The 24,947-nt window shown below is 33.5% G+C and overlaps 1 protein-coding gene across 1 annotated transcript; it reads left to right on the forward strand.

Moving 5' to 3' along the window:
- The first annotated feature begins 8,426 nt into the window (after window positions 1-8,426).
- On the forward strand, window positions 8,427-20,604 carry LOC139866241 (kinesin-like protein KIN-7K, chloroplastic). The gene is made up of 22 exons (XM_071854425.1): window positions 8,427-8,937; window positions 9,062-9,159; window positions 11,023-11,112; window positions 11,465-11,517; window positions 11,681-11,746; window positions 11,829-11,882; window positions 12,700-12,759; window positions 13,292-13,370; window positions 13,628-13,695; window positions 13,851-13,913; window positions 14,092-14,196; window positions 14,374-14,478; window positions 14,924-15,031; window positions 15,116-15,262; window positions 16,084-16,266; window positions 16,433-16,591; window positions 17,501-17,860; window positions 17,933-18,058; window positions 18,397-18,447; window positions 18,731-18,778; window positions 18,868-18,987; window positions 19,798-20,604. The coding sequence occupies exons 1-22, from the start codon at window positions 8,699-8,701 to the stop codon at window positions 20,395-20,397; spliced, it is 2,982 nt and encodes a 993-aa protein (XP_071710526.1). The 5' UTR covers window positions 8,427-8,698; the 3' UTR covers window positions 20,398-20,604.
- The last annotated feature ends 4,343 nt before the right edge of the window (window positions 20,605-24,947 follow it).

Here is a 24,947-nt window from a genome sequence, read left to right on the forward strand (position 1 = left end):
CGAAAAGTTGAACCAGCTGCACCTCGTCTATGGAAGAAAGATTCATGCATACAGTTATGCACCCGAAAAACTCTCGAAACCAAATTCATAGTTAACACATACTGTGTTGAATCCTTTGCCATTTATTAGCAAAAACAATCCTACAATTCCTTTTCAAGAAGTTAATTTTGTCACAGCTCCACTTCGACTTCTCAGTGAGACTACTCCTATTATAATCTCGATATTTATACGTTGTCCTTTCGCTGTCATTATCGGAGAACCTTTCATATTTCACGACATCATCAGCAGATGTACCAGCAGCTCGTTGTCTCTTCGGCAGAATCCGCAAACATTATTTTGAAAATCTCGCAGAACTTCTTCAGTTATACCTATAGCGTCTATCCCTAAGAATTTCTTACTCCGAATGTGAAGTATCTGAAAAATACCCTGAACTGTGAAGTAGTTCTTGGAATGCTGACGAAGCAGCAAAAACCATAAACGACTTTAACAGTCAAAAATTTGATGATAAAGTATAGTGTGTTGGTAAAGCTCAGAAAAATAGAAAGGGCTGGAATTGAAAAAATGGATTGAGCAAAGTATGAAAGAGTATGTGGATAAATCACAAGGACTGAACCTGCTTTCAAAGAATCCAAACGATTCAGTGCCTACTAAAATCATTAGTAAGAACCCTATTCCTCATTATAAACTTTCACAGACAAATCTTCCTCGTTACCCATCGATATCATTGTGCCTTTCATTGTAAATATCCTCAATATTTCTGAAGATATATTCACAACTTATTTGAGATCATGAATCCCTCCGTAATATCTGTGTTACAACATAAAAGAAACTGTGTTAGTTTCTAAATTCTGAAACCTATGAAGTTAAAATATGAATGTTTTGAAGTAGTGTTGGGAACTGGTGCATGAATTAGTATAATATAATGAAACTTGATCAACTTCATTATATTACAGTAAGTCATGTTAAGTTTCTAATGGAATGTGATGATTCACAGTACCGTCAGCATATACCATGTTACACGGCTCTTACATTCTATCCAATTCCAAAACATATTAAGAACAAATCATCTTGATAGTTCTATTTTCCTGGATATTCTGGTAATTTAACAAATCAAAATCGTGCCATTACCATTCCTTTCTGAGAACATTAGTTATGTTCATTCCAAATCTCATACCTACGAATTCCGGACCATTAAAAGAGACGCTTAACCGTAAGAAGAGGAAACGAAAGAATGAAGCTTAGAAATAAAAATTTGGGGTATAGATCGCAGCAAATAGGAGAAATCATTAACTATGGATGACAATGATTATAGAAGACAAAAGTAGGAACATAGAAATATAAGGGAAGATATAAAACCCAACAACCACCCAGAAATTACAAACCGTGTATATAAATACGTATGGCGACGTAAAGACACGGGAGAATTAGAAACATTATAATTCCAAGGAAATCATAAAAGTGAGTAGATTCTTCTGGCGGCAAATGAAAAAAAAAAGAATGAAAGATATGAAAGTTAGAAGTATAATAAGAATCAGGATTGGATGGAGCATATTAAGAATGAGTAGAGGAAGAAAGAATAAAAGGGGTGGAGAATAAGGAAACAAAGGGGGTGGATTTATTGCAATATATCTGACAGAGAAATTAGAACAGATTATTGCATTAATCAAAGAAGAATTTGATTTCCTAAATCACCGCAGAACTAGATCCTATTACGAAGATTTTCTTTCCGTAAATTCCAGAAATCAATCATAACTACGTCATCGGTTAAAACAATTTCATATTTACCCATTTCACTCTTTTGTGATAGCTTCACTCGTACGCTTCACATAATCGAATCATTTTATCCATATCTTCCAATAATGATAAAACTCTATTATTACCTCATATTCGTCATGAAAATATTCCTATTGTTATTTATGACAACCTCTACCAAATTTCGGGGACGAAATTTCTTTAACGGGTGGGTACTGTAACGACCCGGAAATTTCCGACCAAATTTAAACTCCAATCTCTATATGTTTCCGACACGATAAGCAAAAACCCTAATGTTGAGTCTAGAAAGTCTGAAATCTATGTTTAGATAATCAATTACCCCTCGACTGCCTTCGTTGATTCACGAACAATTATGTGTGAATAGATATATACATAAAATCATATGTTATTATTAATACTAATATTATTAATATTATTTTTACTTATTAATAATATCAATTATATTATAATAGGTATTATTATCATAATTAGTATTATTATTATCATCAATAATATTAATATCATGTTCTTTATTGTTACTTACCATTATATTTTTATTATTATCATTATTTTTATAAGTATTATTATGATATTTAGAAAAAGAATAATCCTAATCTATAAATAAATATAATTATCTAAATTAAAAGGAAATACAAATAAAAAAAAAAGAAATTCAGATAATTTTATAAATATTCAGATATATATATACACGCTGTATATTTTGTAAAAAAAAATATATATTGTTATAGGATACGTGTTTTAAAATCGAATGCTGCTAATTACATCACTATCAGAAATATTTTCTTTCTTCTTTCCATATCTGATTTTTCTGTTTCCCTGTGATACCATGTCGACTAAAATCACATTATAAAACAACACTTAATCAATCATATGTTAGGTAAATCCCTCAATTATTCACTGCTAAAAGTCCATACGAAATTTTTAACAGAAACACAAGGACCCAGACGTTTTTTTTCCCTGTTCGTGACTGATTTTAGCCATAACACGAGTTCTGATTTTCTTTATAAAGCTATAAACATAGTTCTGTTGGGAATCTTTTATTTAATATGTCTGGAAAATTACAACTTTTAATTCATCAGAATGAGATTGAATTTAAGAGTCAAAGTCGATTTCTAAAAAAAACAGACGGTTGGTTTTTCATAAAATTCGAACTCAGCTTAATAATTCAAGTCAAATTGATGATAGAATAAGTTTCTATGAAGGATTTAAAGTCTAGTTTGTTTAGAAACCTTTGTCCAAAATAGCCTAAAAACCGGATTTGATGTTTGAGTTTGTGAGGTGTTCTTCGCGGCTTACAGCAGCCTGTTTTAATTTTTTTTTGTTTTGTTTCCGTTAATCACTTAAGTCATGTTGATTCTGTTTAAAACATCTAAACCCAACAATTAAATATTGATTTTGACTGTAATGGTGTCTAATCGATTGCTGTATAAGAAGAAGATGATGATGAATAAAAGTAACGGGTTATAAATATTCCTGGTGGGTTGAATTACAGAAAATGGGCAACAGCCCAACGGTTTGTAGTGTTTCGGGTACGCGGGTGGTCGCGGGTTCGAGTCCCGGCTTGAACAATTCCTTTCTTTTTACCCTTTGTAATTAAGGTAGCCTTCTTAATTATAGTTTCATTATTTAATATTATTATTTTTATTATTATTATTATTACACCAATATTAAGAATATAAGTATTAATATTATTAGTGTTAATATCATTATTAAGATTACAATTATGAAAATTATTATTAAGTAAAGTTAACATTATAATTATTATTTATCTTTATTATTATTATTATTAGTATCATTTTATCAGTATTAGAAAAATTATCGTATTTATCAAAATTATTATTATTATTATTATTATTATTATTAATACTATTATCATTATGGTTATTTTATCATTTTCATTATTAATATTATTTTTAATATTATAATTATAATCATTAATATTATTTTATCAAATAACTATTAAGTTATATAAAAACTATATTTAATACATATAACATAAATATATTAATATGTTTATAATAAATAATAATTATTTATTAATAAAATCTATAAGTTATTAAATATAACAACTATATCACTAGTAATATATAAATTTTTTCGATTACGTGTGTTAATATATATATACGAATGATATAGGTTCGTGAATCCGAGGCCAACCCCATATTTGTTCAATGTCGTTCTATGTATTTTTACTACAAAATACATTAGGTGAGTATATAGTTCCCTTTTAAACTCTAAATATTTTTGGGCTGATAATACATGCGAAGTTTTTATAAATGATTTACGTTATGGACACAAGTGATCAAAAATAAATTCTACGTTGAGTTGTACCATGGCATATCTCTTTATACTTGGTAACTGCTAATTACGTGAGGAGCGTAAACGCGAATCGTGTTGATAGATCTATCGGGCTGACATCCCCAACCGGGCTGGACGACCAGCATTTAACGGTTGCACAATACTTCGTTCTCGTTACTACACTTGGTACGGTGTAGGGTTTATTTAAGAGTATGCTGCCGTGACTTTTAGTTAAGTATGGTTACCAAGTGCTCAACGTCTTTTCTATACACGAGGAGTGTATTATGTATAAACTTTAAATCTTATGGTCCATTGTTATAACGCTGCTAGCATCAAACCTATATATCTCACCAACTTTATGTTGACGTTTTAAAGCATGTTATTCTCAGGTATGAATTAAGTCTTCCGCTGTGCATTAGCTCATGTTAAGGATACTACTTGGGACCATTTAAGCCATGATTCAAGAACGTTGCATTCAAGTTATTGAAGTTCATTAGAGACTATTAATAAGTAAATGACAGATTAGGTCATTTGCGTTTAATGAAATGTTAGGCGAATATGTCAAATCTGGATGTAAAGATAGATTGCCTTTTAAGAATAAATGCAACGTTTGTAAAATGTATCATATAGAGGTCAAGTACCTCACGATGTTATCAACTGTTGTAATTCGTTTGTAATCAATATGGACATCGTCCGGATGATTAGTTTCGGGTTTTCACAGCAGGCGCCTGGCTGCTAGTCCCGGAAGATGAAGCGCCGGGGTCACTCGTGGGTAGCGGGATCGGTGTGTCGGCAGCAGCAGCAGGTGGGGTGGCTGACGAGTCTGAACTGCCCAAAATGATAGCAGGTGGAGTATCCGACATCTGAACAAGGAAAAATAAATTTTTCCATGTCAGTAAGTCATAAAGCAAGCACGTATTAGGCCAACAGTTTAAATCATGTATAACAATAAGTAGCATGGCAATAATAACGAATCGTACAGAAGTAGCATGCAATCGAAAGCAAGTAATATCATACAGTAGTGAAATCATGTAGTAGCATATGGCATGTAGCAGTAAAAGTAAGCAGCAGCATGCAGTAAGTTCAGCAGAAACACGTAAACTAGCAAGTTGTAGATTAGTCCTATTAGTGAATCCTACTCGGGTCGGTCTTAGACTCACTAATGCAACCTAATTCCCTACAACCAATGCTCTGATACCAAATGTGATGCCTCGTACAAAACCATCATGTACGAATCATCAACAACAGGATCATTACATGGTTAAGTACTACATGCTGTAATAAAAGAAGTTGCATTCACGATAAAAAGATGACGTCATAACCGACGTCAATTGTTTTACACCAACAGTATGCCTCTACGAATAGCAAGCAGGAATAAATGTATGTGACCCTTAGGTCGTTACAAAACATAGTTTCAAATGTATTAAAGTTTGAATGCAAGATAAACAGTTCATGCGGTGATAACACTAGAGCAGCGGGTGTCTACGGCAAGACTAGCACGACAGCGGAAGCAAATAACCTTAAGCACCTGAGAAAAAACATGCTTAAAAACGTCAACACAAAGGTTGGTGAGCTATAGTTTAATTATAACAGTATGTAAGGTAGGCCACGAGATTTCAGTGCTACAAAGAGCGTTTCAAAACAGTATGATAAAGTATATGTTAACCGTGGGCACTTGGTAACTAACTTAACGTTTATACCCCCTGAAAGTACACTTGGCAAGTGCGTATGTTTACGAAGTATTAAACACTCATTAAATGCTAGCGCTACTAGCCCGAGTGGGGATGTCAAACCCTATGGATCCATATCTAAGATTCGCGTTCATCGGTTCAAAAACCAATGACTAAACGTTACCGAGCTAAAGGGAATGTTTCTGCCGTTATATAACCCACACATATATAAGTTTAAGTACTTATGCCTAGTATGTAAAACATAAAATACGCATGTATTCTCAGTTCCCAAAATAAGTTAAAGTAAAAAGGGAATGCTATAACTCACAATGATAAAGTAGCGGTAAAGTATGACTCGGGAAATAAGCAAGTGTGTAGGTCCGGGAAGTCCTCAACCTAAGTCAAATAGTACTAAGTCAGTAAATTGTCCAAAAAGGTTTAAAAGTATGTAAATAAGGTCTTAAGGGTCATCATCATTCATCATCAAACAAAAGGTGTAAAGTAGGTTTCGTTTATGAAAGTAGTTTAAAACAAAGGCTGAGTTCGGTCAGTCACCATGGCCTCTATACCTACTGAAATAAGGTGAGACTAGTGGCCATGGCTCCGTATATGAGTCCTTTAGTTGTGGTAAAAGTTACAGAAGCAAACTCGTCTTCGTTTGACCGTGGCGACGGTCTAAGTGCGAGTAGGTCTGAATTTTCAGCACAACGTTAAATGGACATAGTGACGATCGGAGGGCCATAAATCCTAAACCGTAACTCGGATTAAGACGAGTCCTATATGAAAAGTTATCTACTCGAACAGAGATATCTAAAAATCATAATTACAGTAGCCCAAGTCATACGGGTCAGACACAGAAACAGTAAAACTGTAGGATCAGTAGGTTCCGGTGGTTCTTGGTGCTCGATGCTTATCATGGTTCTCATCCTTGATGCATATAGCTTCAAGTGTACAACTCATTGATGTGTTTGCATCATTTTCACCAAGGTTTGACCATCATAACCCAAGGGTAAGTCTAAGACATGAAGCACAACTCACTTAAGTGTTGCAAGTGTTTTGATGAACCAAAGTTACATCAAAGTCTTAGATCTAACACATACATGAACTTTAAAACTAATAATAAGTTACAAACTTGAAAGTGAACTTATGAAATCAAGATCTTAAGTTGTAGAACATAGTTCTTAGTTTGATCTTGAAGATCCAAGACTCAAAAGTCTAGAATTAACATAAGTGTACAAAGTTATAATTAAAGAAAACTTACTTTACATGCTCTTGAACTTTTAAAGTTAACTTTAGTTCAAGATTAATGAGATCAAAGTTAACTAGTAACATTTGACCAATATTAACCAACAAAAAATGAATTTAAAGTGCATAATATGAAGTAATAAACTAAGTAAACAAGTAAATAATTCATGGTGGTTCATACTTTAAAGATTCAAACCAAAGTTTGATCTTTAAGAAAGTAAACTTTAAAGTTTACTAACATGAATTACAAGTATGCTTTACAACCATGAACTTACAATCTTTGAAACAACATGTGTAGAACATAAACTAGTAAGTTTAGTTCTTGTGTGTTCTTGTAATTACAAGATAAAATGAAGAATGAAACTAAAGAGTTTGATTCTTGTAACTAGTAAAGAAAATAATAACAACATAGTTCATGTAACTAAGTAGCAACAACAACTAACAAGTATCAAGTAATTATACAACATCAAAGAACAAAGATGATGATGATATAGGGGTGTTGGGCCACGGTTTTTACAAAAGAAAAGGAAGATGATGTGAGCTTGTTACTTACAAGACTTGAGAGAAAAAGAGAGAAAATAATGAAAGCAAGTAAGTGTGTTTTGGAATGAGAGAATTATGAGTAAGAAGTAATGCACAAAATGAAATAAAAACACCTCCCTTGTACCCTTCAAGCTGACGGTTTGGGAGGGATCAAGATGAAGGGTTTTGTACACTAGTTACTTGCATGTAAAGCTTTACAAAGTTGGTTAATGGAGGTGTTTACATGAGAAGGATGCATAACCAAACTAGTAACTAGATTCTATACAAGTTAAGCAATCAAGTTTAGTTTCAAATAATACTTACATGTGAGAATGGGCTAAATAGTCCAACTAAGAAGTAGGGTGGGCTTATAAGCCCATGTTCAATCATAAAGCCCAAGTATGTATTAATTAACAAATTAATCCAAGTAAAAGTCTATTAACACTAATAAAGGCCCAAGTAATTAACTAATAACTTTAGTTAATTAAAATGATTAATAATATCAATCATGAATGCAAATAATACTTGAAAATATTATTCGTGTAAGTTTCGGGCGTCACAAAGACGTTTCGGGCAATTAAAGTCAAGTACGGGCAATCATGGCATCAAGTAAATGTAATAACATACATTCGTTAAATCACAAGTATTAATAATAATAATTATTAATAAATAAACGTTGGAAAAACCAGGGTCGTTACATTCGTCCTTATGGATTAGTACACGTCGCTTCATGATAGTTTTAGCTTTGATGGTTACTTTCTAGGTGCGAGCTTTTTCGTTTTCCCGTGTCCACTTGTTTTTCCGATTGAGGGTGTTTTCCTTTGGAAAACGACCTCGTTTGAGTATTAGTTTTTTTCCCTGAAAAAAATAAAAATAAAATTCTGTATCCATCTTTCTCTACTTTTAATTTTGTATATTTCTGGTGGTCTGAAAATGTCCCTGAAAAGTAGTATTCCGTAACTAAGAGGGATGATACACATACAAACACAGTCTTTCATTAAAAAGGATCATCGCTTCAAAGCCAAGCACCAACATTAACTCTAAACCCTAATTAGCCCCCACACATTTCTCACCTACTATCGTTATTTATACCTTCTTTCGCATATGAAACTACACTGTTCTTCATTAACTGCTTGCATAATTCCTTCATGTTTAATCGTGATCGAACAAACTAGATTTTAAAGTCATATATGGCGTCAAAGCAAAGTGGATTGAAGTCAAGGAAATCGATATCGAAAAATGTAAATTCGCAAACGTCGTCTGCAACGTCATCTTCGAAACACGTTCCAGAAGCTTCTGTTGATAATTTGTATTATCCGGTTTCATCGGCGAAAAGTAAGCCACGTCACTTTCACTCGGAGAATTCATCGTTAAGCTCGGAGAGATCGAAGGAGAATGTGACGGTTACAGTTCGGTTCCGGCCTCTCAGGTGATTGAATATTTGAATTAGGTTAATGTTTTGGTGAATTGTGAATTTGTTAGGTTAATTTATTGTTAATTTGATTAGATTAATACCTGATTTTGTATTTGTTTATGGATTTATGGATGAATAGTCCTAGGGAAATAAGGCAGGGTGAGGAGATTGCTTGGTATGCAGATGGAGAATCGATTGTACGGAACGAGACTACTCAGTCAATTGCTTATGCGTATGGTACGATACATTACGTTGAAGTGTAGTTGGCTATTTGCTACTTGTAGTATTCATCTGTTGAACTTATTGGTGTACTGTTTGGGAACATGTAGTTATTCTTTAGTGCAGTCCTTAGTGAACTAATTATAACTTAATAGAGGTTCATGTTTTTGGTATTTGGATTTTAGGCTGTCAGTCATATTTGGCAACTAATGAAAAGTGAAACTGACTAGTAAGAACATAGAAGTACTGTGAAGCTTTACGTGGAAAAAGTTCTAATGGTGTCTTCATTGCAGAGGCTGGTGTTACTTATTGTTCAAATTGGAGAAAGTAATAACCTGAGATTGAGTTTTAAACTTTTTTTGTTTAACAAGGGCACTTGTAAGTTGAGATAGATAATAGGCCTCCCCCACCATACCGATTTTAGTTTCCATGAATGAGCGTCTGCTCTCATATGTATATTTATATTTATAAGCAGCAGATGTGAATGTTGAAAGTTAGCTGACTGATTGCTTTCTTGTGTAACTTAAGGTAGGGTTGTAAAGTGACCATAGCCACTCAGGTTTGGATTTGAAATGTTCTAGACTGGAATCCAAACAATTTGCTTGATACGTAGTCCCTATTTTGCAAGAAATACAAGTAGTCCGAAGTATTTTTTTGCTTGCTTTTATTTGTTTGCCTTGAACTTAACGCCGTTGACTAGGAGATATTTTAGTGTAAAACAATAAAACTGTACTGTCTGTGATAGAGTCAAGGTTTAGTAAAAGAACATGAAGTGTATTGGCAATTTGACATTAATTTGTTAGTGAAAAAGTAGTGATCAAGCATAAACAGAAGGAAATAAACATGTTCGTGAACACTTATTCTGAGTCAAATTTGGGGATATTTTATCCCTAACTGAAATTGAGATTGAATTTGTTGATTCATCTAATACTGTCTGTGAATCCGATTTACCTAGTTGAGCTCAAACCACTTTCTATGTAATTTTAGTCTGATTTGTTTGTGTGTCCATCCTTAGAAGATTAGATAAACCTCCTGGGATACATTTCGAATTATATTATTTGGTTCTCATGATTTCATTATGCTTATTAGTTTTCTAAAACTAAATTTGATATGTTGACTCATATTGATCTCCAGTTGATTGGTTTAAGAACCATCAATTACAGGTTTTAGTTCTGAATAGCAGCGATGTTGAATATACTTGCAATATCTTAGGTTTGATGTATCCAACTAATGATGTGATTTCTTAAGTATCTAGGGCTCATTCATGTTTATAAATATTAGGTCGTGCCCTCTGTCCAGTAATCAAAACTGACTTGAATGTAGTTCCTACAATGACTCTTGGTTCAAGTTCTCGTCTTATATAACTAACATATAAGATATATAATATATCTAGCACAAGAAAGATACTTTTGCTAGATCTCTGTTTTTTATCCTTGTATTCAACATTCGTTTGGCAGGTAAGTGAGGTTGAATTTGTTTATAAATAAAAATGATACCTTGTATTACTTTCATGGTGTAAACATCGGCCGACTAGTGAGGATTTTGAAGTAGTCCGTCCCAACTAGGCCAACTCGATCAAAATTCATTGTTGAACACCGGTCAACAATGAATCATCTAAAAGTCCGATTTAGTTGGTCAAAGTCAGATTTATTTGGACAAAGAAGGTAAAAAAACTATGAAGTTAAAGATGTTTGATGTCCGACTAGTCCCCCGACTAGACCGATTAGACCCTGCCCCAATCGATTATCCCCGACTAGCTAGTTTCACTGCTTTGATTACTTTCATACATTTTTCCACCTTTTTCATGTATCTTTTCTTTTAGAGATGACAGATTTGGATACCGTAATTGACATTGTAGAAATCATTCCTTTTAATATGTAGATCGGGTGTTTGGGCCTACTACAACAACACGTCATGTATATGATATTGCTGCCCATCATGTTGTTGGTGGTGCCATGGAAGGCGTGAATGGTATGCAATGCTTTTTTTTTTCCTTCTTATCTGTACTAATAAATGCTTAATGATTTACCGCCAAGTGGCTTGTCTGTAAAGAAAATGCTATTTGATCATCCAAGTGTGCACATGCTTACAAGGAGATATATCATCTTATATTGTGTGTACTAAATATCATAATTGGGACTGCGCTGAAATAACTTTATTTTTAATGATCTGTACAAAGCTTATAGTTTCCATGTATTTTTGACTATATATCAGTATTGGTATTTTCATGAAACCTATTAGCCTTTTCATTTTAATTATTATGCGCTCTGATTATGTTGGCAATACCTCTGATAAATCTTCTATGTTCTATCTCTGATATTAGGGACTATCTTTGCTTATGGTGTTACAAGTAGTGGGAAGACTCACACCATGCATGTCAGTCAGTTTTTCTTTCTTGTACTTTCGTAATACTGTAGCTTGTTTGACATCCATAGGCCTTATGGATAGATGACCTTCAGTTAAATATCTATCTCTGTGTCTGTGTATGTTATATACCAGTGTATTTCTTCTGATTATCTTTGTCATATATACAAGTCAGGGTGATCAAAGGTCCCCTGGAATCATCCCATTGGCAGTAAAGGATGCTTTCAGTATAATTCAAGAGGTCTGAATGGCTAAACTTTTGAAATTACCAATGCAAGTTATACATGCTTTCAGAAGATCTGATAAACATTTTACTTTTTCAGACTCCAAGTCGTGAATATCTTCTCCGTGTTTCATATTTGGAAATCTATAATGAGGTACATTTCTAAACTATTTCATCTGTGGCACTTGCTACTTGATTAATAAATCTCTTCTATATATATGTTCGCCCATAACGATGGGTAGGTCCTATGTTAAATTATTACCATCATCTGCTTTGCATGCCATTTCAATCTAAATAACAGTGTAGACTTGCATTCTATCTTTTGAAACTGGCTCTATATAAGTTGAATATGAGCTCGTGATGGAAATTCTGTGTCATGGTTGAATGTTTTCATATTTGTAATTCTAGTTTGTGTTACTAATTATATACTTAAATCAGTATATGAGTAATTGTTAATTAGAATCCGCTACTCGTTGAATCATGATTTGTAGATATGTATGCTTTTCGACATGTTACTTTTTGGTATATACATGCTGTAGAAATATCCGACCAGGCAACCAGCCTGCATTCTGTTGTCTTAAATGTTCTCTGAAATCTATGTAGCGTTCCTTACCTCCTTGCATTCCGTTGTCTTGAATGTTCTTGAATGCAAATGTCCTCTTAACTTTGAGACAGTGTCTGAGATTCAGAGTTGGAGTTCTAGTTGGACATTATTTGTAATGTTGAGAGCGCAACCACTTATACAAGCTTTTTGTATCCTTAATTTTATAGCTTCTTTGTATATTTTGTTTTATACTAGATTCTTCTGAACACCAAGTATTTTGATCCATGTTGACTGTATAATTGTCCGATGCCACCATATGGACCTTTAGAACCACCCTGATGCTAATGTGTCTTGGGCATATATTGCAGATGCCGGAGCCTTTTTTTATTTGGTAATGTTACAATCTTAAGATTTGTTATATCTTCAGGTTGTTAATGACTTGTTGAACCCAGCAGGGCAAAATTTAAGAATTAGGGAGGATGGTCAGGTAATTTCAGCATATCTTTCGAGTTATTATTCTATATGTTCTTTTGTTATACATGCATTATATTTAATTGGTTTCCGGAATATACCTCTTGATCATTCAATTCACAATTACATTATCCATATTACATTTTTCTTGAAGATTTACCTTTCAGACTTATAAAAAGCTTTATAATGAAAAGAAGCAACTCAATGTCACTTTGGGATTGAACTTTTCTGCTATACTTCCCATACACTATTCATATTATATTGTAGTGTACCACTGCTTTTATAGATATCTTGAAGACTTACCTTTTGGACTTGTAAAAAGCCTTATAATGAAAAGAAGCAACTCAATGTCACTTTGGGATTAAACTTTTCTGCTATACTTCCCATACACTATTTTATATTATATTGTAGTGTACCATTGTTTTTATAGATTTCATGTTATGGTCCAGTTACATGAGTGCCCTTGTTTTCAAAACTTTATATTCCAGTCATTTAAAATCTTGACAATTATAATTAAAGCATACAAATACAATATATATTGCTTTCAGGGAACCTTTGTTGAAGGTATAAAGGAGGAAGTCGTCTTATCTCCTGCCCATGCCCTCTCTCTTATTGCAGCTGGAGAAGGTTTGTCCTTTCTGTGATTCGCTTGTGATTTTTATGTTTTTACAATCCCAGATGCTAGGTCATCTGAAACGCTTTAGGTTTGTCTTGTTTTGGACTGAATCGATTGATATATTGCATTTATGCCTTTTTGAATTGCTAGATAATGCCAATGGTGACATGGTGCATTGCTACCATGGCATATTGTAAACAGTTTATTCATTCATTTGGTAAATGTAATTGGTCTACCATTCTTATTTACTTTTATTTGTTTTCCACAGAGCACAGACATGTTGGTTCTACAAATTTTAATTTACTCAGCAGCAGAAGTCACACAATATTTACATTGGTAATAATTTAAACTCTGACCACTAATTTTAAGGGTCTTTATGTACATAACAGTCAAGTGAACACAATCTTGGTACCTGATCTGACTGTTTATCATTCAGTTTATCTTGATATACTTCATTGTTAATATTTTGTTATTTTATTACCTTCTCACAGACAATAGAGAGTAGCCCTTGTGGTGAAAATGGTGACGGTGGGGATGTTAACTTGTCACAGTTGGTATGCATCCGTACTTACCTTTCATTCATCGTCGTTTCTATTAATGTTGGGTTTCTATTACTGCTGCAAATGACATGTATAATACTGTCAAAATAACCTAGCTTTGTGAATTCATTTTTGTAATGTGTGTCATTTGTTATCCTTATTAGTTTTAATTTTAATTATACATTTTATGCAGAACCTCATAGATCTGGCAGGTTCTGAGAGCTCTAAAGCAGAAACTACTGGTGTTCGTCGAAAAGAAGGATCCTATATAAATAAAAGTCTGCTAACCCTTGGAACTGTGAGGCCTCATTAATTTAACCACTATTTTCAGCTTAATAGTTTGCTATCCAAATGTTTACATTGGTCTGTAGTGTGTGTGTAAACTATGACTATAATGAGTTTTTAGTTTGTTTCTATGTATGTTGTTGTATAATGGATATCGTTTATAGAGGTTGCTAACTCGGAACTGCTATAGGTTATATCGAAATTGACAGATGCGAGAGCAGCTCATATACCATACAGGGACTCAAAGTTGACCAGGCTCCTTCAATCTTCATTAAGTGGTCATGGGCGAGTATCTGTAAGTGTATCACATAATTGTCAAATCAAAGGGGTCTTATGATAACTTGATAAAAGAAAAAGCCTGACTTTCCATTTGAAGAAGAGTTGGCAAATTTGACCCATTTACTTATGAATGGGTCAATTTGGGTTATGTTTTATCCCTAACAGCCAAACAAACATTTAAATAGTTGCCAAAGTGTGTTTCATATTGACAATCTTCTGAATTGTCCAGTAATTAATGAAATTGAGACTATTCAGTTATCTCACTTGTATTTGACACACAACTGCTTTCCAAAACTAAGTGTTTGGTGTCAAGCGAGCTGACCTGGCCCATTACTAAGGTTGATCCTTAATTGTCATGGACCGTTCATTTGTCATCTCTATTATGAACCTACTCATTTGTCATCTCTATTATGAACAGAAATATCATTTGCTCATTAAGTCCTTATTCTCGTCCTTTTTAGCTTATATGCACTGTTACTCCATCATCAAGCAACTCCGAGGAGACACATAATACATTAAAATTTGCCCACCGTGCAAAACACATTGAAATTCAGGCGGCACAAAATAAGGTTTGGAGTTTGGACATATAACTTTGAGTGCTTCGAATTACCTATTTTTTAACGGTATTACAAAGTAAGTATATAATTTTGCAGATCATTGACGAGAAATCCCTTATCAAGAAATACCAAAATGAAATTCGGTCATTAAAGGAGGAGCTCGAACATTTAAAAAGTGGCATTGCTGTAATTCCTCAATTTAAGGATGCTGGAGGAGATGACATCTTTCTTCTTAAACAGAAGGTACTTTATATGTGATGATACATTAATCTGTGGTCTTTGTTCTTTATCTTGTAACATGACGCATTTAGTGATCAAAATTTTTCCAAGGGGTTTATCAACATTTGTTGGCTTGGGTTCAAACACTGAACTGAAAGTGTATTGTTACTCCAGTAGGAATGTTCATTTTCCTTCTTTTTGGGTGACAAAATAACACATGGATATCACATGTTCAAGTATACTGATAGAGTCAGATCTTTTGTGTGGTCGAGAAAAGGTGGAAAATGTATATATATGAATAGGTTGATTTGGTGTCTCATCTCTTTTACTGGTCAAACATGTTGAATAAAATTGTTAAAGGCAGCTTAAAAAGAAGTGGGACGAAAGTTGGTAAAAAGTTCATTATATTGCATTAACTCTCTAAATCATTTCACAAAACTATTTGATTGCATTTTTAATTATTGAGTTTTGTAATTATACCTGACACACAATTATATATAAAAACTTAAGAGTTTCGGACAACCGAATTCTGGGTGTATTGCTATGACTTGTTTCAACTCATACATAACATTACTTCTTTTGACCGTTTCCCAATTCAAACATTTGCCACCACCAATTTCAATCATTATTTACAACCACATATGTGCTTGGAGTATAGTGGTGATGGACTGATTTACCTGCTATATAAACAATCACAAGTAAAAGGCATTCATTGTGCCCGGAACTATACAAAGATCATGTCACTTGTGTGTTCCTTGAAAAAGTTGTATCTGTCTATATCTGTCCCATCAGTTTAAATATCCTATAATTTATGGGTTCCTTCTGGTTATATGTGATGTGTACAGTTCGAAGATGGTCAAATGAAGTTGCAATCAAGATTGGAACAAGAAGAAGAAGCCAAAGCGGCTTTATTAAGCCGAATACAGAGGCTGACCAAATTAATCTTAGTTTCCACAAAGTCTTCTCCCTCATCTAGACTTCCGCATCGCTCAAATATAAGAAGAAGACATTCCTTTGGCGAGGAAGAGGTAATTCGATCTCATGCTTATGTTTCTAGTTCTTTGGACACTTGATACTACCTTAATATTGATATTGATACGGCATTCTGGTTATGATGCCAAGAATGTCACATTAATTCTGTTTCATTTCTCCTAATATAATGATTTAATGTAAATGATCTCTTGCAATGGCCAGCTTGCATATCTCCCTCATCGGAAGCGTGACTTGAATTCGGGTGATGAAAACTCTGAGTTGTATGTGGACCTTGATCGAAGTGCCGAAATTAATAGTGAGGTACTGAAAGAGGATAAAAAGGCCAAGAAGCCCGGATTACTCAATTGGTTGAAACCACGGGTCAGTCTTCTATGCAATTATTGCTTCTTTTTTAATTGGTTGATCAACATATGAACTAACTTAAGTCTGTATATTCTTAACATAATTTTTTGGCAAATTGTTCTTATTTGTGAGATTTGATTGACATAAATGGGAAGAGTACCACATCATTGTAAAAAAAGATTCTGCTGATACCTTGAAGTCCACAGTTGGTCTCTTTCATATTCATAATTCCTTTCAGAAGATTGTGACAATATATTTATTATATCATATCCATGAGCAATCAATTAGAAGCAAACTAGTTTAGATGCAGAATTCTTGAAATTCAATATATTTGATCATATATCTGTACCAACAGTTCTACACTTCTACCCGTCACACATACTTATTACGAAACCATATGGTTACTGAGAATAAGTACTTTCAGTATTTTAAGTGAAGACTTGTATTTTCACTTGTATGAAGCATGCACATGTATCCTTTTGTTGCGATAAATCTACTATTCCACACTCCAAGCTTGCCAAATATGACACATAATGATGTTTTTGTTGTTTTTCTGTTATAATTTAGTGAGTATGCATGTGGTCAAATATCTCTGTGTTTGACCTGTTTAGTCATCTTTCAGTCTTATGGATTTTTCATATGCTTTCGTTAATCACATTATTTCTGTAACAACAGTTCTACCCGTCACATATATTTATTATTATAAAAAAACATATTGTGACTGAGAATAAGTACTTTTAGTATCTTAAGTAAAGACTTGTATTTTGACTTGTATGAATCAGACTTATGTATCCCTTTGCTGTGATAAATCTATTTGACCTTTATAGTCATGTGGTCAAATATCTATGTGTTTGACCTATTTAGTCATCTTTCAGTCTCATGGATTTTTCATATCCTTTCATTAATCACATTATTTTGTTTTACTAGAGACGGGACAGTATCTCAGGGGCTTTGACTAGTCCTAGTGATAAATCAAGTGGTGCCAAGTCTTTCAGCACACCTTCAACTCCCCCTGCAGATAATCCTACTGAATCCAGACATTCACACTCATTGCTATTGGAGTGCAGATCAGCTGAGCTCTCACCAGGGCCCAGACACCATCAAGAAATCAGTGATGATACTTTTTTGCTACAAGAGAGTCCTCTTGTCAGCATAAAGTCAATTGACGAAATTGACCTCCTTAGAGAGCAGCAAAAGATACTGTCTGAAGAGATGGCTATTCAGTTAAGTGCTCTAAAGCGATTGTCGCCGAATCCTGGAAAAGACTCTCAGAGAGAAATGATAAATGTAATAATTTAAATCTTTCATCAACTTTAACTTGGGTCTATTTACTGAAGAAAAAATCTTTATAATCTGTAGGCGGAGATCGCCAGACTGAATGAACAAATCAATTTGAAAAATGATCAAATCAAACTCATGGAAGACAAAATTGCTAGTTCTGTTGCATCATCTCGTCAGAAGATGGACGAAGTTGAACAGACACTTGTAAGTGCTATTATTAGGAGAGAATGATTTTAACCCTTTTACTTATGAGTGGGTTTATTTGGTTGGTGCTTTATCTCAAACGGTTCAAATGGGTCAATCCTAAAAGGGAATTTGGTCAAACGAGTTGAAAGTCACCCTAAAGTCGTCAACATCTTGGATCATTTTATCTAAACATCTAGATTGGTTTTGTAATCATTTAAACCCGCTATATTTTATAATCTCTCTATATAAAAAGGATGTAAAGTGTTTAGGGATTAACCTAACCCCTTCCTACTACCTTCAAAATGTATGTCCTTGCCTTGTGTAATCTTTCTAAGCTCCAATTGCTATTTATGCAGACGGTATCTGAGCTAGAAGCACAGTTAAATGAAAAGTCCTTTGAGCTTGAGGTAGGTTCCTTTGGATTTTTAGAGTAGTTTCTTTGTTCTCTTATTTGGATTAAAATCTGTGTCTGTTTCACTCTCAATCACACACACATACCAAGATATCCATATCAGCAATCGAGACTTGTATAATATGTGAAAGTTATAGTGTATTTTGTGCCCAAAAAAGATATACGAATTTATTAGAGGGGTTAAACAGTAAACGAGCATTGAAGTGAACTTTTCTCAGGATCATTTCTAAGTAACAGCTTACCATAACCTTGAGGCATGTTCTACTCTCATTTGCCAGGTGAAAGTTGGGGATAATAGAGTACTTCAAGAGCAGCTCAACCTAAAGGTAAGATTGAAACCAAGTGCTACTATTCCCCTCTACACAACACTACGATTTACATGCTTACGGATTTTGAGATTTCATGTTTCCTCCAGATCAGTGAATGTGAAGGACTACAGGAAACAATCAAATCCTTGAAACAACTTCTTTCTGATGCACGGAGTGCATTTGATGCAGAAATGGATGCAAAGATTAAGTCGCTTTGTCAAGCTCAGGTTCATTCTTGAATTACTATTTGCATCTTCATGTTTAATTAGATGAGGCAATTTCGGTGAGTTGGGTAATGGATTTGGAACGAAGTGTATAAATCAACGGTAAGGATCAAAGTAAGTATAACTGGTTTGGGACAAATTGTATAATTAGCGGTTAGGATCCAAGTAAAGGGGTTCATTTGGATGGCGACAGAAGTTGAACCTGGGTGTAAAAGTTTCAAAATTGTGTAAAACAGAAGCATAATCGGAGAAATTTAATTCAGTTACGTCCCATTTTAGTGTGTAAAACTAAATACAAACCTGGGTGTAATAGTTGAAAATTTTAAACACATGTCAATGTCATTTCAAGTTTAAAAGATGCTCCTAAGTATATATAATGATATATAAACTGTTAGGTTCTGCTAATTTGACCGAGTGCTGTTTTTCAAAATATTCAATACTAAAATGATTTTTCTGATTTTAGAGTTGAGAACGTCGCAAAGTTTAGCTGTTACGGGGTTGAAACAGTGTGGAGTTGACTCAAAGCACTTTTGTTAAAAACAGTTGTAGTAGTGTGTCAAATAAGGTTACAAAAGAAATTATGATAATTCCATGACAATCCAACTTTCTGAATAAAGGTACATTATGGCAACTTTGTTAATAAAACATAGCCTGAATTGAGCTTGTTTTCTGAAACTGAAAAACGTAGCTCGATAAAACTTGCCATTTCTAATGCCAAACCAATTAGAACTAACTCGCTTCTGGAAAGATTTCATGTGATACGCATTTGAATAATAAGAGCCTAGCATTTGAAGTTATGCTATTGTATTTTAGGCACTGGAGATGGAAGAATTCAAACACAAAGTGACTGAGTTAAACGAATTGAAAGAGCAGTTAGAATCCCGAAATAAAAAACTAGCAGAAGAGGACTCTTATGCCAAAGGGTTAGCCTCGGCTGCTGCAGTTGAGCTCAAGGCACTCTCTGAAGAAGTTGCAAAGCTAATGAACCACAACGAGAAACTATCAGCTGAGTTGTCATCACACAAGAACTCCCCGCACCAGCGTAGTAGTAAACTAACACCCCCTACTCGAAATGGACGTAAAGATAACACCTTTTTCAGACAAAAGGACCCGGGCCCTACACAGTCAGAATTAAAGAGAGAACTTGCATTGAGCAGAGAAAGAGAAATGTCTTATGAAGCCGTGTTGTCTGAAAAGGATCAAAGAGAACATGATCTGCAACGAATAGTTGAGGAATCTAAAGAGAGAGAAGCGTATCTTGAAAACGAGCTTGCAAATATGTGGGTTCTTGTAGCAAAGCTTAGGAAGTCGCAAGGAGCTAAAACTGATGCGTCCGAGTCAAGTAGAGAAAGTCAACGGGTCGAAAATTTCGACATGTGGAATGGTATTGGACAGATTAAGGACTTTGTATAACTTAAAACAATGGTATTTGGATGATTCATTTGCAATTTGGTATTTGTGTTCTGCAACTAAACGAATAGAGATAGATGGTAGTGTTTGGAATTAGGAATTGGGGATACTGTGCAGTTTGTGAAAAGGTGTTTTTGGGTAATGTTGTTAGGTGCTTTAATTGTTGTATAAAAAATCAGTGGTTTGCTACTTATTCCATTTTGAGGCTCATTATGTGTTTAATCAAGTTTTGTTTCAATTTGGCTCTAATCTGTATATACTAAATGGTAGTGGTAACTTGTAGTGTATGGGTTACAGTATGTGTGGGTTAGGACCAGCTTATTTTTTATAAGCAATTGCCAATAGATTGTTGTTACTAAGGTGCATTGTAGCCGTTCTATCATATACAATGATTGTGAATGCGTGTGTGGGGTGTGTCTTTATGGGTGTTTGTGTGTGCTGTTTGTGTTGTGTGTGGCATATCAGTATATGTATTGGTCGTCCTCCGTTCTTGTTTGTCTTGCACGTCTTTTGGAATGATCCGAGACTGAACTATGTCTATGACAACGATAGGATTTAACTATTACAGGACCTCCCATTTTATTTTATTTTGAACGATCAATTATATAAAAGAAGGCTCTCTTGCAAGAAGCAAGTATATTTATCAAAATACTTTTATATATATATATATATATATATATATATATATATATATATATATATATATATATATATATATATAGTGGTAGGATCAAGAGGGAAGTAACCAATCGGGGGAAGCAGGGGGAAGCAAAAACTTTTTTTTTTTTTCGTTTTTTGAAAAAACTTTGTTCACGAACATTATAGATGAGATGAAAATATGAACATTTAGTAGAGACACTTTGTGATAAATGTTTTTATTTTGGCGGGAAAACGCTCGAAGAAGTAATATATAACAATTATCGTATTTTTCGAGCGTATATTGAGGTTTTAGCTATTGGGGTTTAGATATTAGGGTTTAGATATTAGGGTTTATAGGGTTTAGATATTAGGGTTCAAGATCACACGAAAATATAAACATTTAGAAGAGACACTTCGTGATGAATGTTATTATTTAGGCGGAAAAACGATCAACAAAAATAGCATTCAAGATAATATTGTTCGTGAAGAATATGAACGTTTTTTTTTTCTTCATGTTTTGTGAAGTAAAATTTAGCCCGATTTAGAGTTTAGGGTTTAGGGTTTAGGGTTTGGTGTTTTGGGTTTATTCCATAAACCCAAAACACCAAACCCTAAACCCTAAACCCTAAATCCTAAACTCTAAAATGTTCGTGTTAAAAACCCTAAAGCCTAAATTTCTAAACCCTAATATCTAAACCCTATAAACCCTAATATCTAAACCTTAATATCTAAACCCCAATAGCTAAAACCTCAACATACGCTCGAAAAACACGATAATTGTTATATATTACTTCTTCGAGCGTTTTTCCGCCAAAATAAAAACATTTATCACAAAGTGTCTCTACTAAATGTTCATATTTTCATCCCATCTATAATGTTCGTGAACAAGGTTTTTTCAAAAAACAAAAAGAAAAAAAAAAGTTTTTGCTTCCTCCCGCTTCCCCCCGATTGGTTACTTCCCTCTTGATCCTACCACTATATATATATATATATATATATATATATATATATATATATATATATATATATATATATATATATATATATATATATAACTGATCATTGATGTCTGTTGTGTTCATTGGCGGTAGCAGAATTTCTCTTCATTAGGGGCGAATTTTTTTTAAAACCGTTGCAAATTTTTTGGGCAAAATATGGAGTTTTTGAGGCAAAAGATTGGAGGTTTTTAGGCAAAATAAAGGTTTTTGGACAAAATTTGAAGGTTTTGGGAAAACATATGTAGGTTTTGGGCAACAAAAAAAAAAAAAAAAAAAACCACCGAGTGCAAAGTCGAAAAATCCAAAATTTTAACACTGAAAATTGCAATGGTCACTCCACATAAAACTGCCCCCGGTTGTGTTGTGTGATATGTCTGTTTTCAAACGGTAAACATACACACTCTTTTTTTTTTTTTGTCCATAATAGGACTCGAATTCATAACCTTTATCTAAATGACTAAACAAATACCAGCTAACGGAGCAAAACCCCACCAATAACTAAGATTGCTCGGGGTTGGATAATAAGGTTGATGAGCTCCCTTGATATCGCTAGGCCAGAAGCTCTTTGGTTGTATGATACACATTAGATGTCATGTTCTTGTTGCATGTCCTTCACATTTTTCGAACTGATCCAAGACTAACTGTTTCTAAGGACATTAAGGTTGAATTTTTAGACCCTTATTAACGTTGCCGCGGTGATGAAAAGTGATACCATAGCTCCATCCATCACTCCATTAACGCGGCGTGATGGGCTCTACATTTGCTGGCGTGAACCGGAGTAATCACGGGAGGGTTTGATGAATAGAATAAAATTATTTTTTCAATTTTCAACCATTTTCATTCATTTTTACTCCTAACTTTAAATCATAATTTGATACTTCACTCATCACATCCCATCACTCCATCCCTACTACAAAATTTAGATGGAGGAATGAACCTAAAACGGAAGACACCGACACAGGCAGAGGTCTTGCTTGTCCTATAAAAATTGAAGTATATACAGAGTCGTCTCATTGATTTCGAAGGCCCTATGCAAGAAATAAAAAACGACCCTTAAACGTTAATTATTTTTAGGTTAACCTGGGTATCCGACTCACTTTGCGAACAGATTAATTCTAACGTCACCACTTGATTCACAAGTTTTTCAGACACATCAACAGCAAAAGTTTTACCAGATAACAATGATAATAATGATGATGATGATGATGATGATGACGATGATGATGATGATGATGATGATGATAATAAAGCTATCAATATTAATAAATTTTGTTCGCTTTTCGCTTTAATTTTTTTTTAATATATTTAATATTTGATGTTATGCGAGGTGTATACGAAATAGTTATATTTTTATTGCGAAATATTATTAAATACGATACAATTTTACACAAGTTATTTATTTATTTATAGAGTGGATATACCTAAACCTTGCTACAACACTATAGGCAGTGTACCTAATCGTAAAGTAGTGTAGTTTTTAGTAAGTCCGGTTCGTTCCGCAGGGAGCTAGCCAAGTTTTAACGCTATATTTTTAAACTATATATATATATATATATATATATATATATATATATATATATATATATATATATATATATATATATATATATATATATATAAGTAGTATTATTATTATTATAAAAAGGGGATTTTTACCATTTAATGACCAGTTTGTCGATTTTAAAACTTTAGAAACAATTAAAATCTAATGTAAAATATTAAATATACAAATGACTTAATTTAAGGCGTAAAGTAAATGTGGATAAATAAAAATGCGATAATTGAAAGTATGATAATTAAAAGTGCGATGAGATATAAAATAAAGGAATTATGCTTATTTAAACTTCCGTAATCATGATGTTTGACGTGTTTATTTTAATTTATTACCATGGGTTAATTGTCCTTTGTCCTGGATTATTCGATATGTCCATCTGGTTTTTGTCCATAATAGTCCATCAGCCATAAATATAAAGTGTGAGTGTCCTCGTCAAATTATCCTTATACCCGAAGTCAAATATTCCAACTAATTGGGGATTTTAACTGTAACAAGGTCTTAATACTTTGTTTAATAATTACACCAGGATATCGACTGCGTGTAACCCAATGTTTTAATACTTTGTTAACAATTATGCCAAGTGTCCTTGTACGTAATCCACTCCTGTTTTAAATAGTCCATTTACTATTAATCCATCCCCGTGTCCGGTTAAATGAACGATTATTAGTACTTATAAATATCCCGCCCATCGTGTCCGATCGAGTGTATGTGGTTATTTATAGGTACGTCCAATTGTAAATCTTTATATTAAATTAACGAACTATCATTCAATTAAACAAATATAAAGCCCATTAATAGCCCATAGTCTAATTTCTACAAGTGTCGGTCTTTTGTCCAAACCCCAATTATGGTACAAAGTCCAATAACCCCGTCTTTAATATTTAGCCCAACATCACGATTACTTTGATTTAAATAAGCATAATAATACGAGACATTAATTTAAAAAGGTTGAACATAACTTACAATGAGTATTAATCGCGTAGTGTTACACGGACAGAATTTCGACTTACAAACTTACAACATTCGCTACCATAACCTTATTATTATTAATCTTAAATTAAAATTAAAATTAAAATTATAAATATAATATATATATATATATATATATATATATATATATATATATATATATATATATATATATATATATTGAGAGAGTTAGGGAGAAGATTGAATTAGGTGTAAAAATTCGTCGACCAAACGCTTCAATTTATAGGACTTGACCTGCTACAGCAAGCCATGCGATCGCATGGGATTTAGGCAGGCTGGCCATGCGATCGCATGGCAGCCTTTTCCTGCACACAATGAGTTTTAAAGGTGGGCTGCTGAGGTTATTTTATTATATAATATAATATATATAA

The sequence above is a fragment of the Rutidosis leptorrhynchoides genome, chromosome 1 (genome assembly GCF_046630445.1).
Source record: "Rutidosis leptorrhynchoides isolate AG116_Rl617_1_P2 chromosome 1, CSIRO_AGI_Rlap_v1, whole genome shotgun sequence".
Classification (NCBI taxonomy): Eukaryota; Viridiplantae; Streptophyta; class Magnoliopsida; order Asterales; family Asteraceae; genus Rutidosis; species Rutidosis leptorrhynchoides.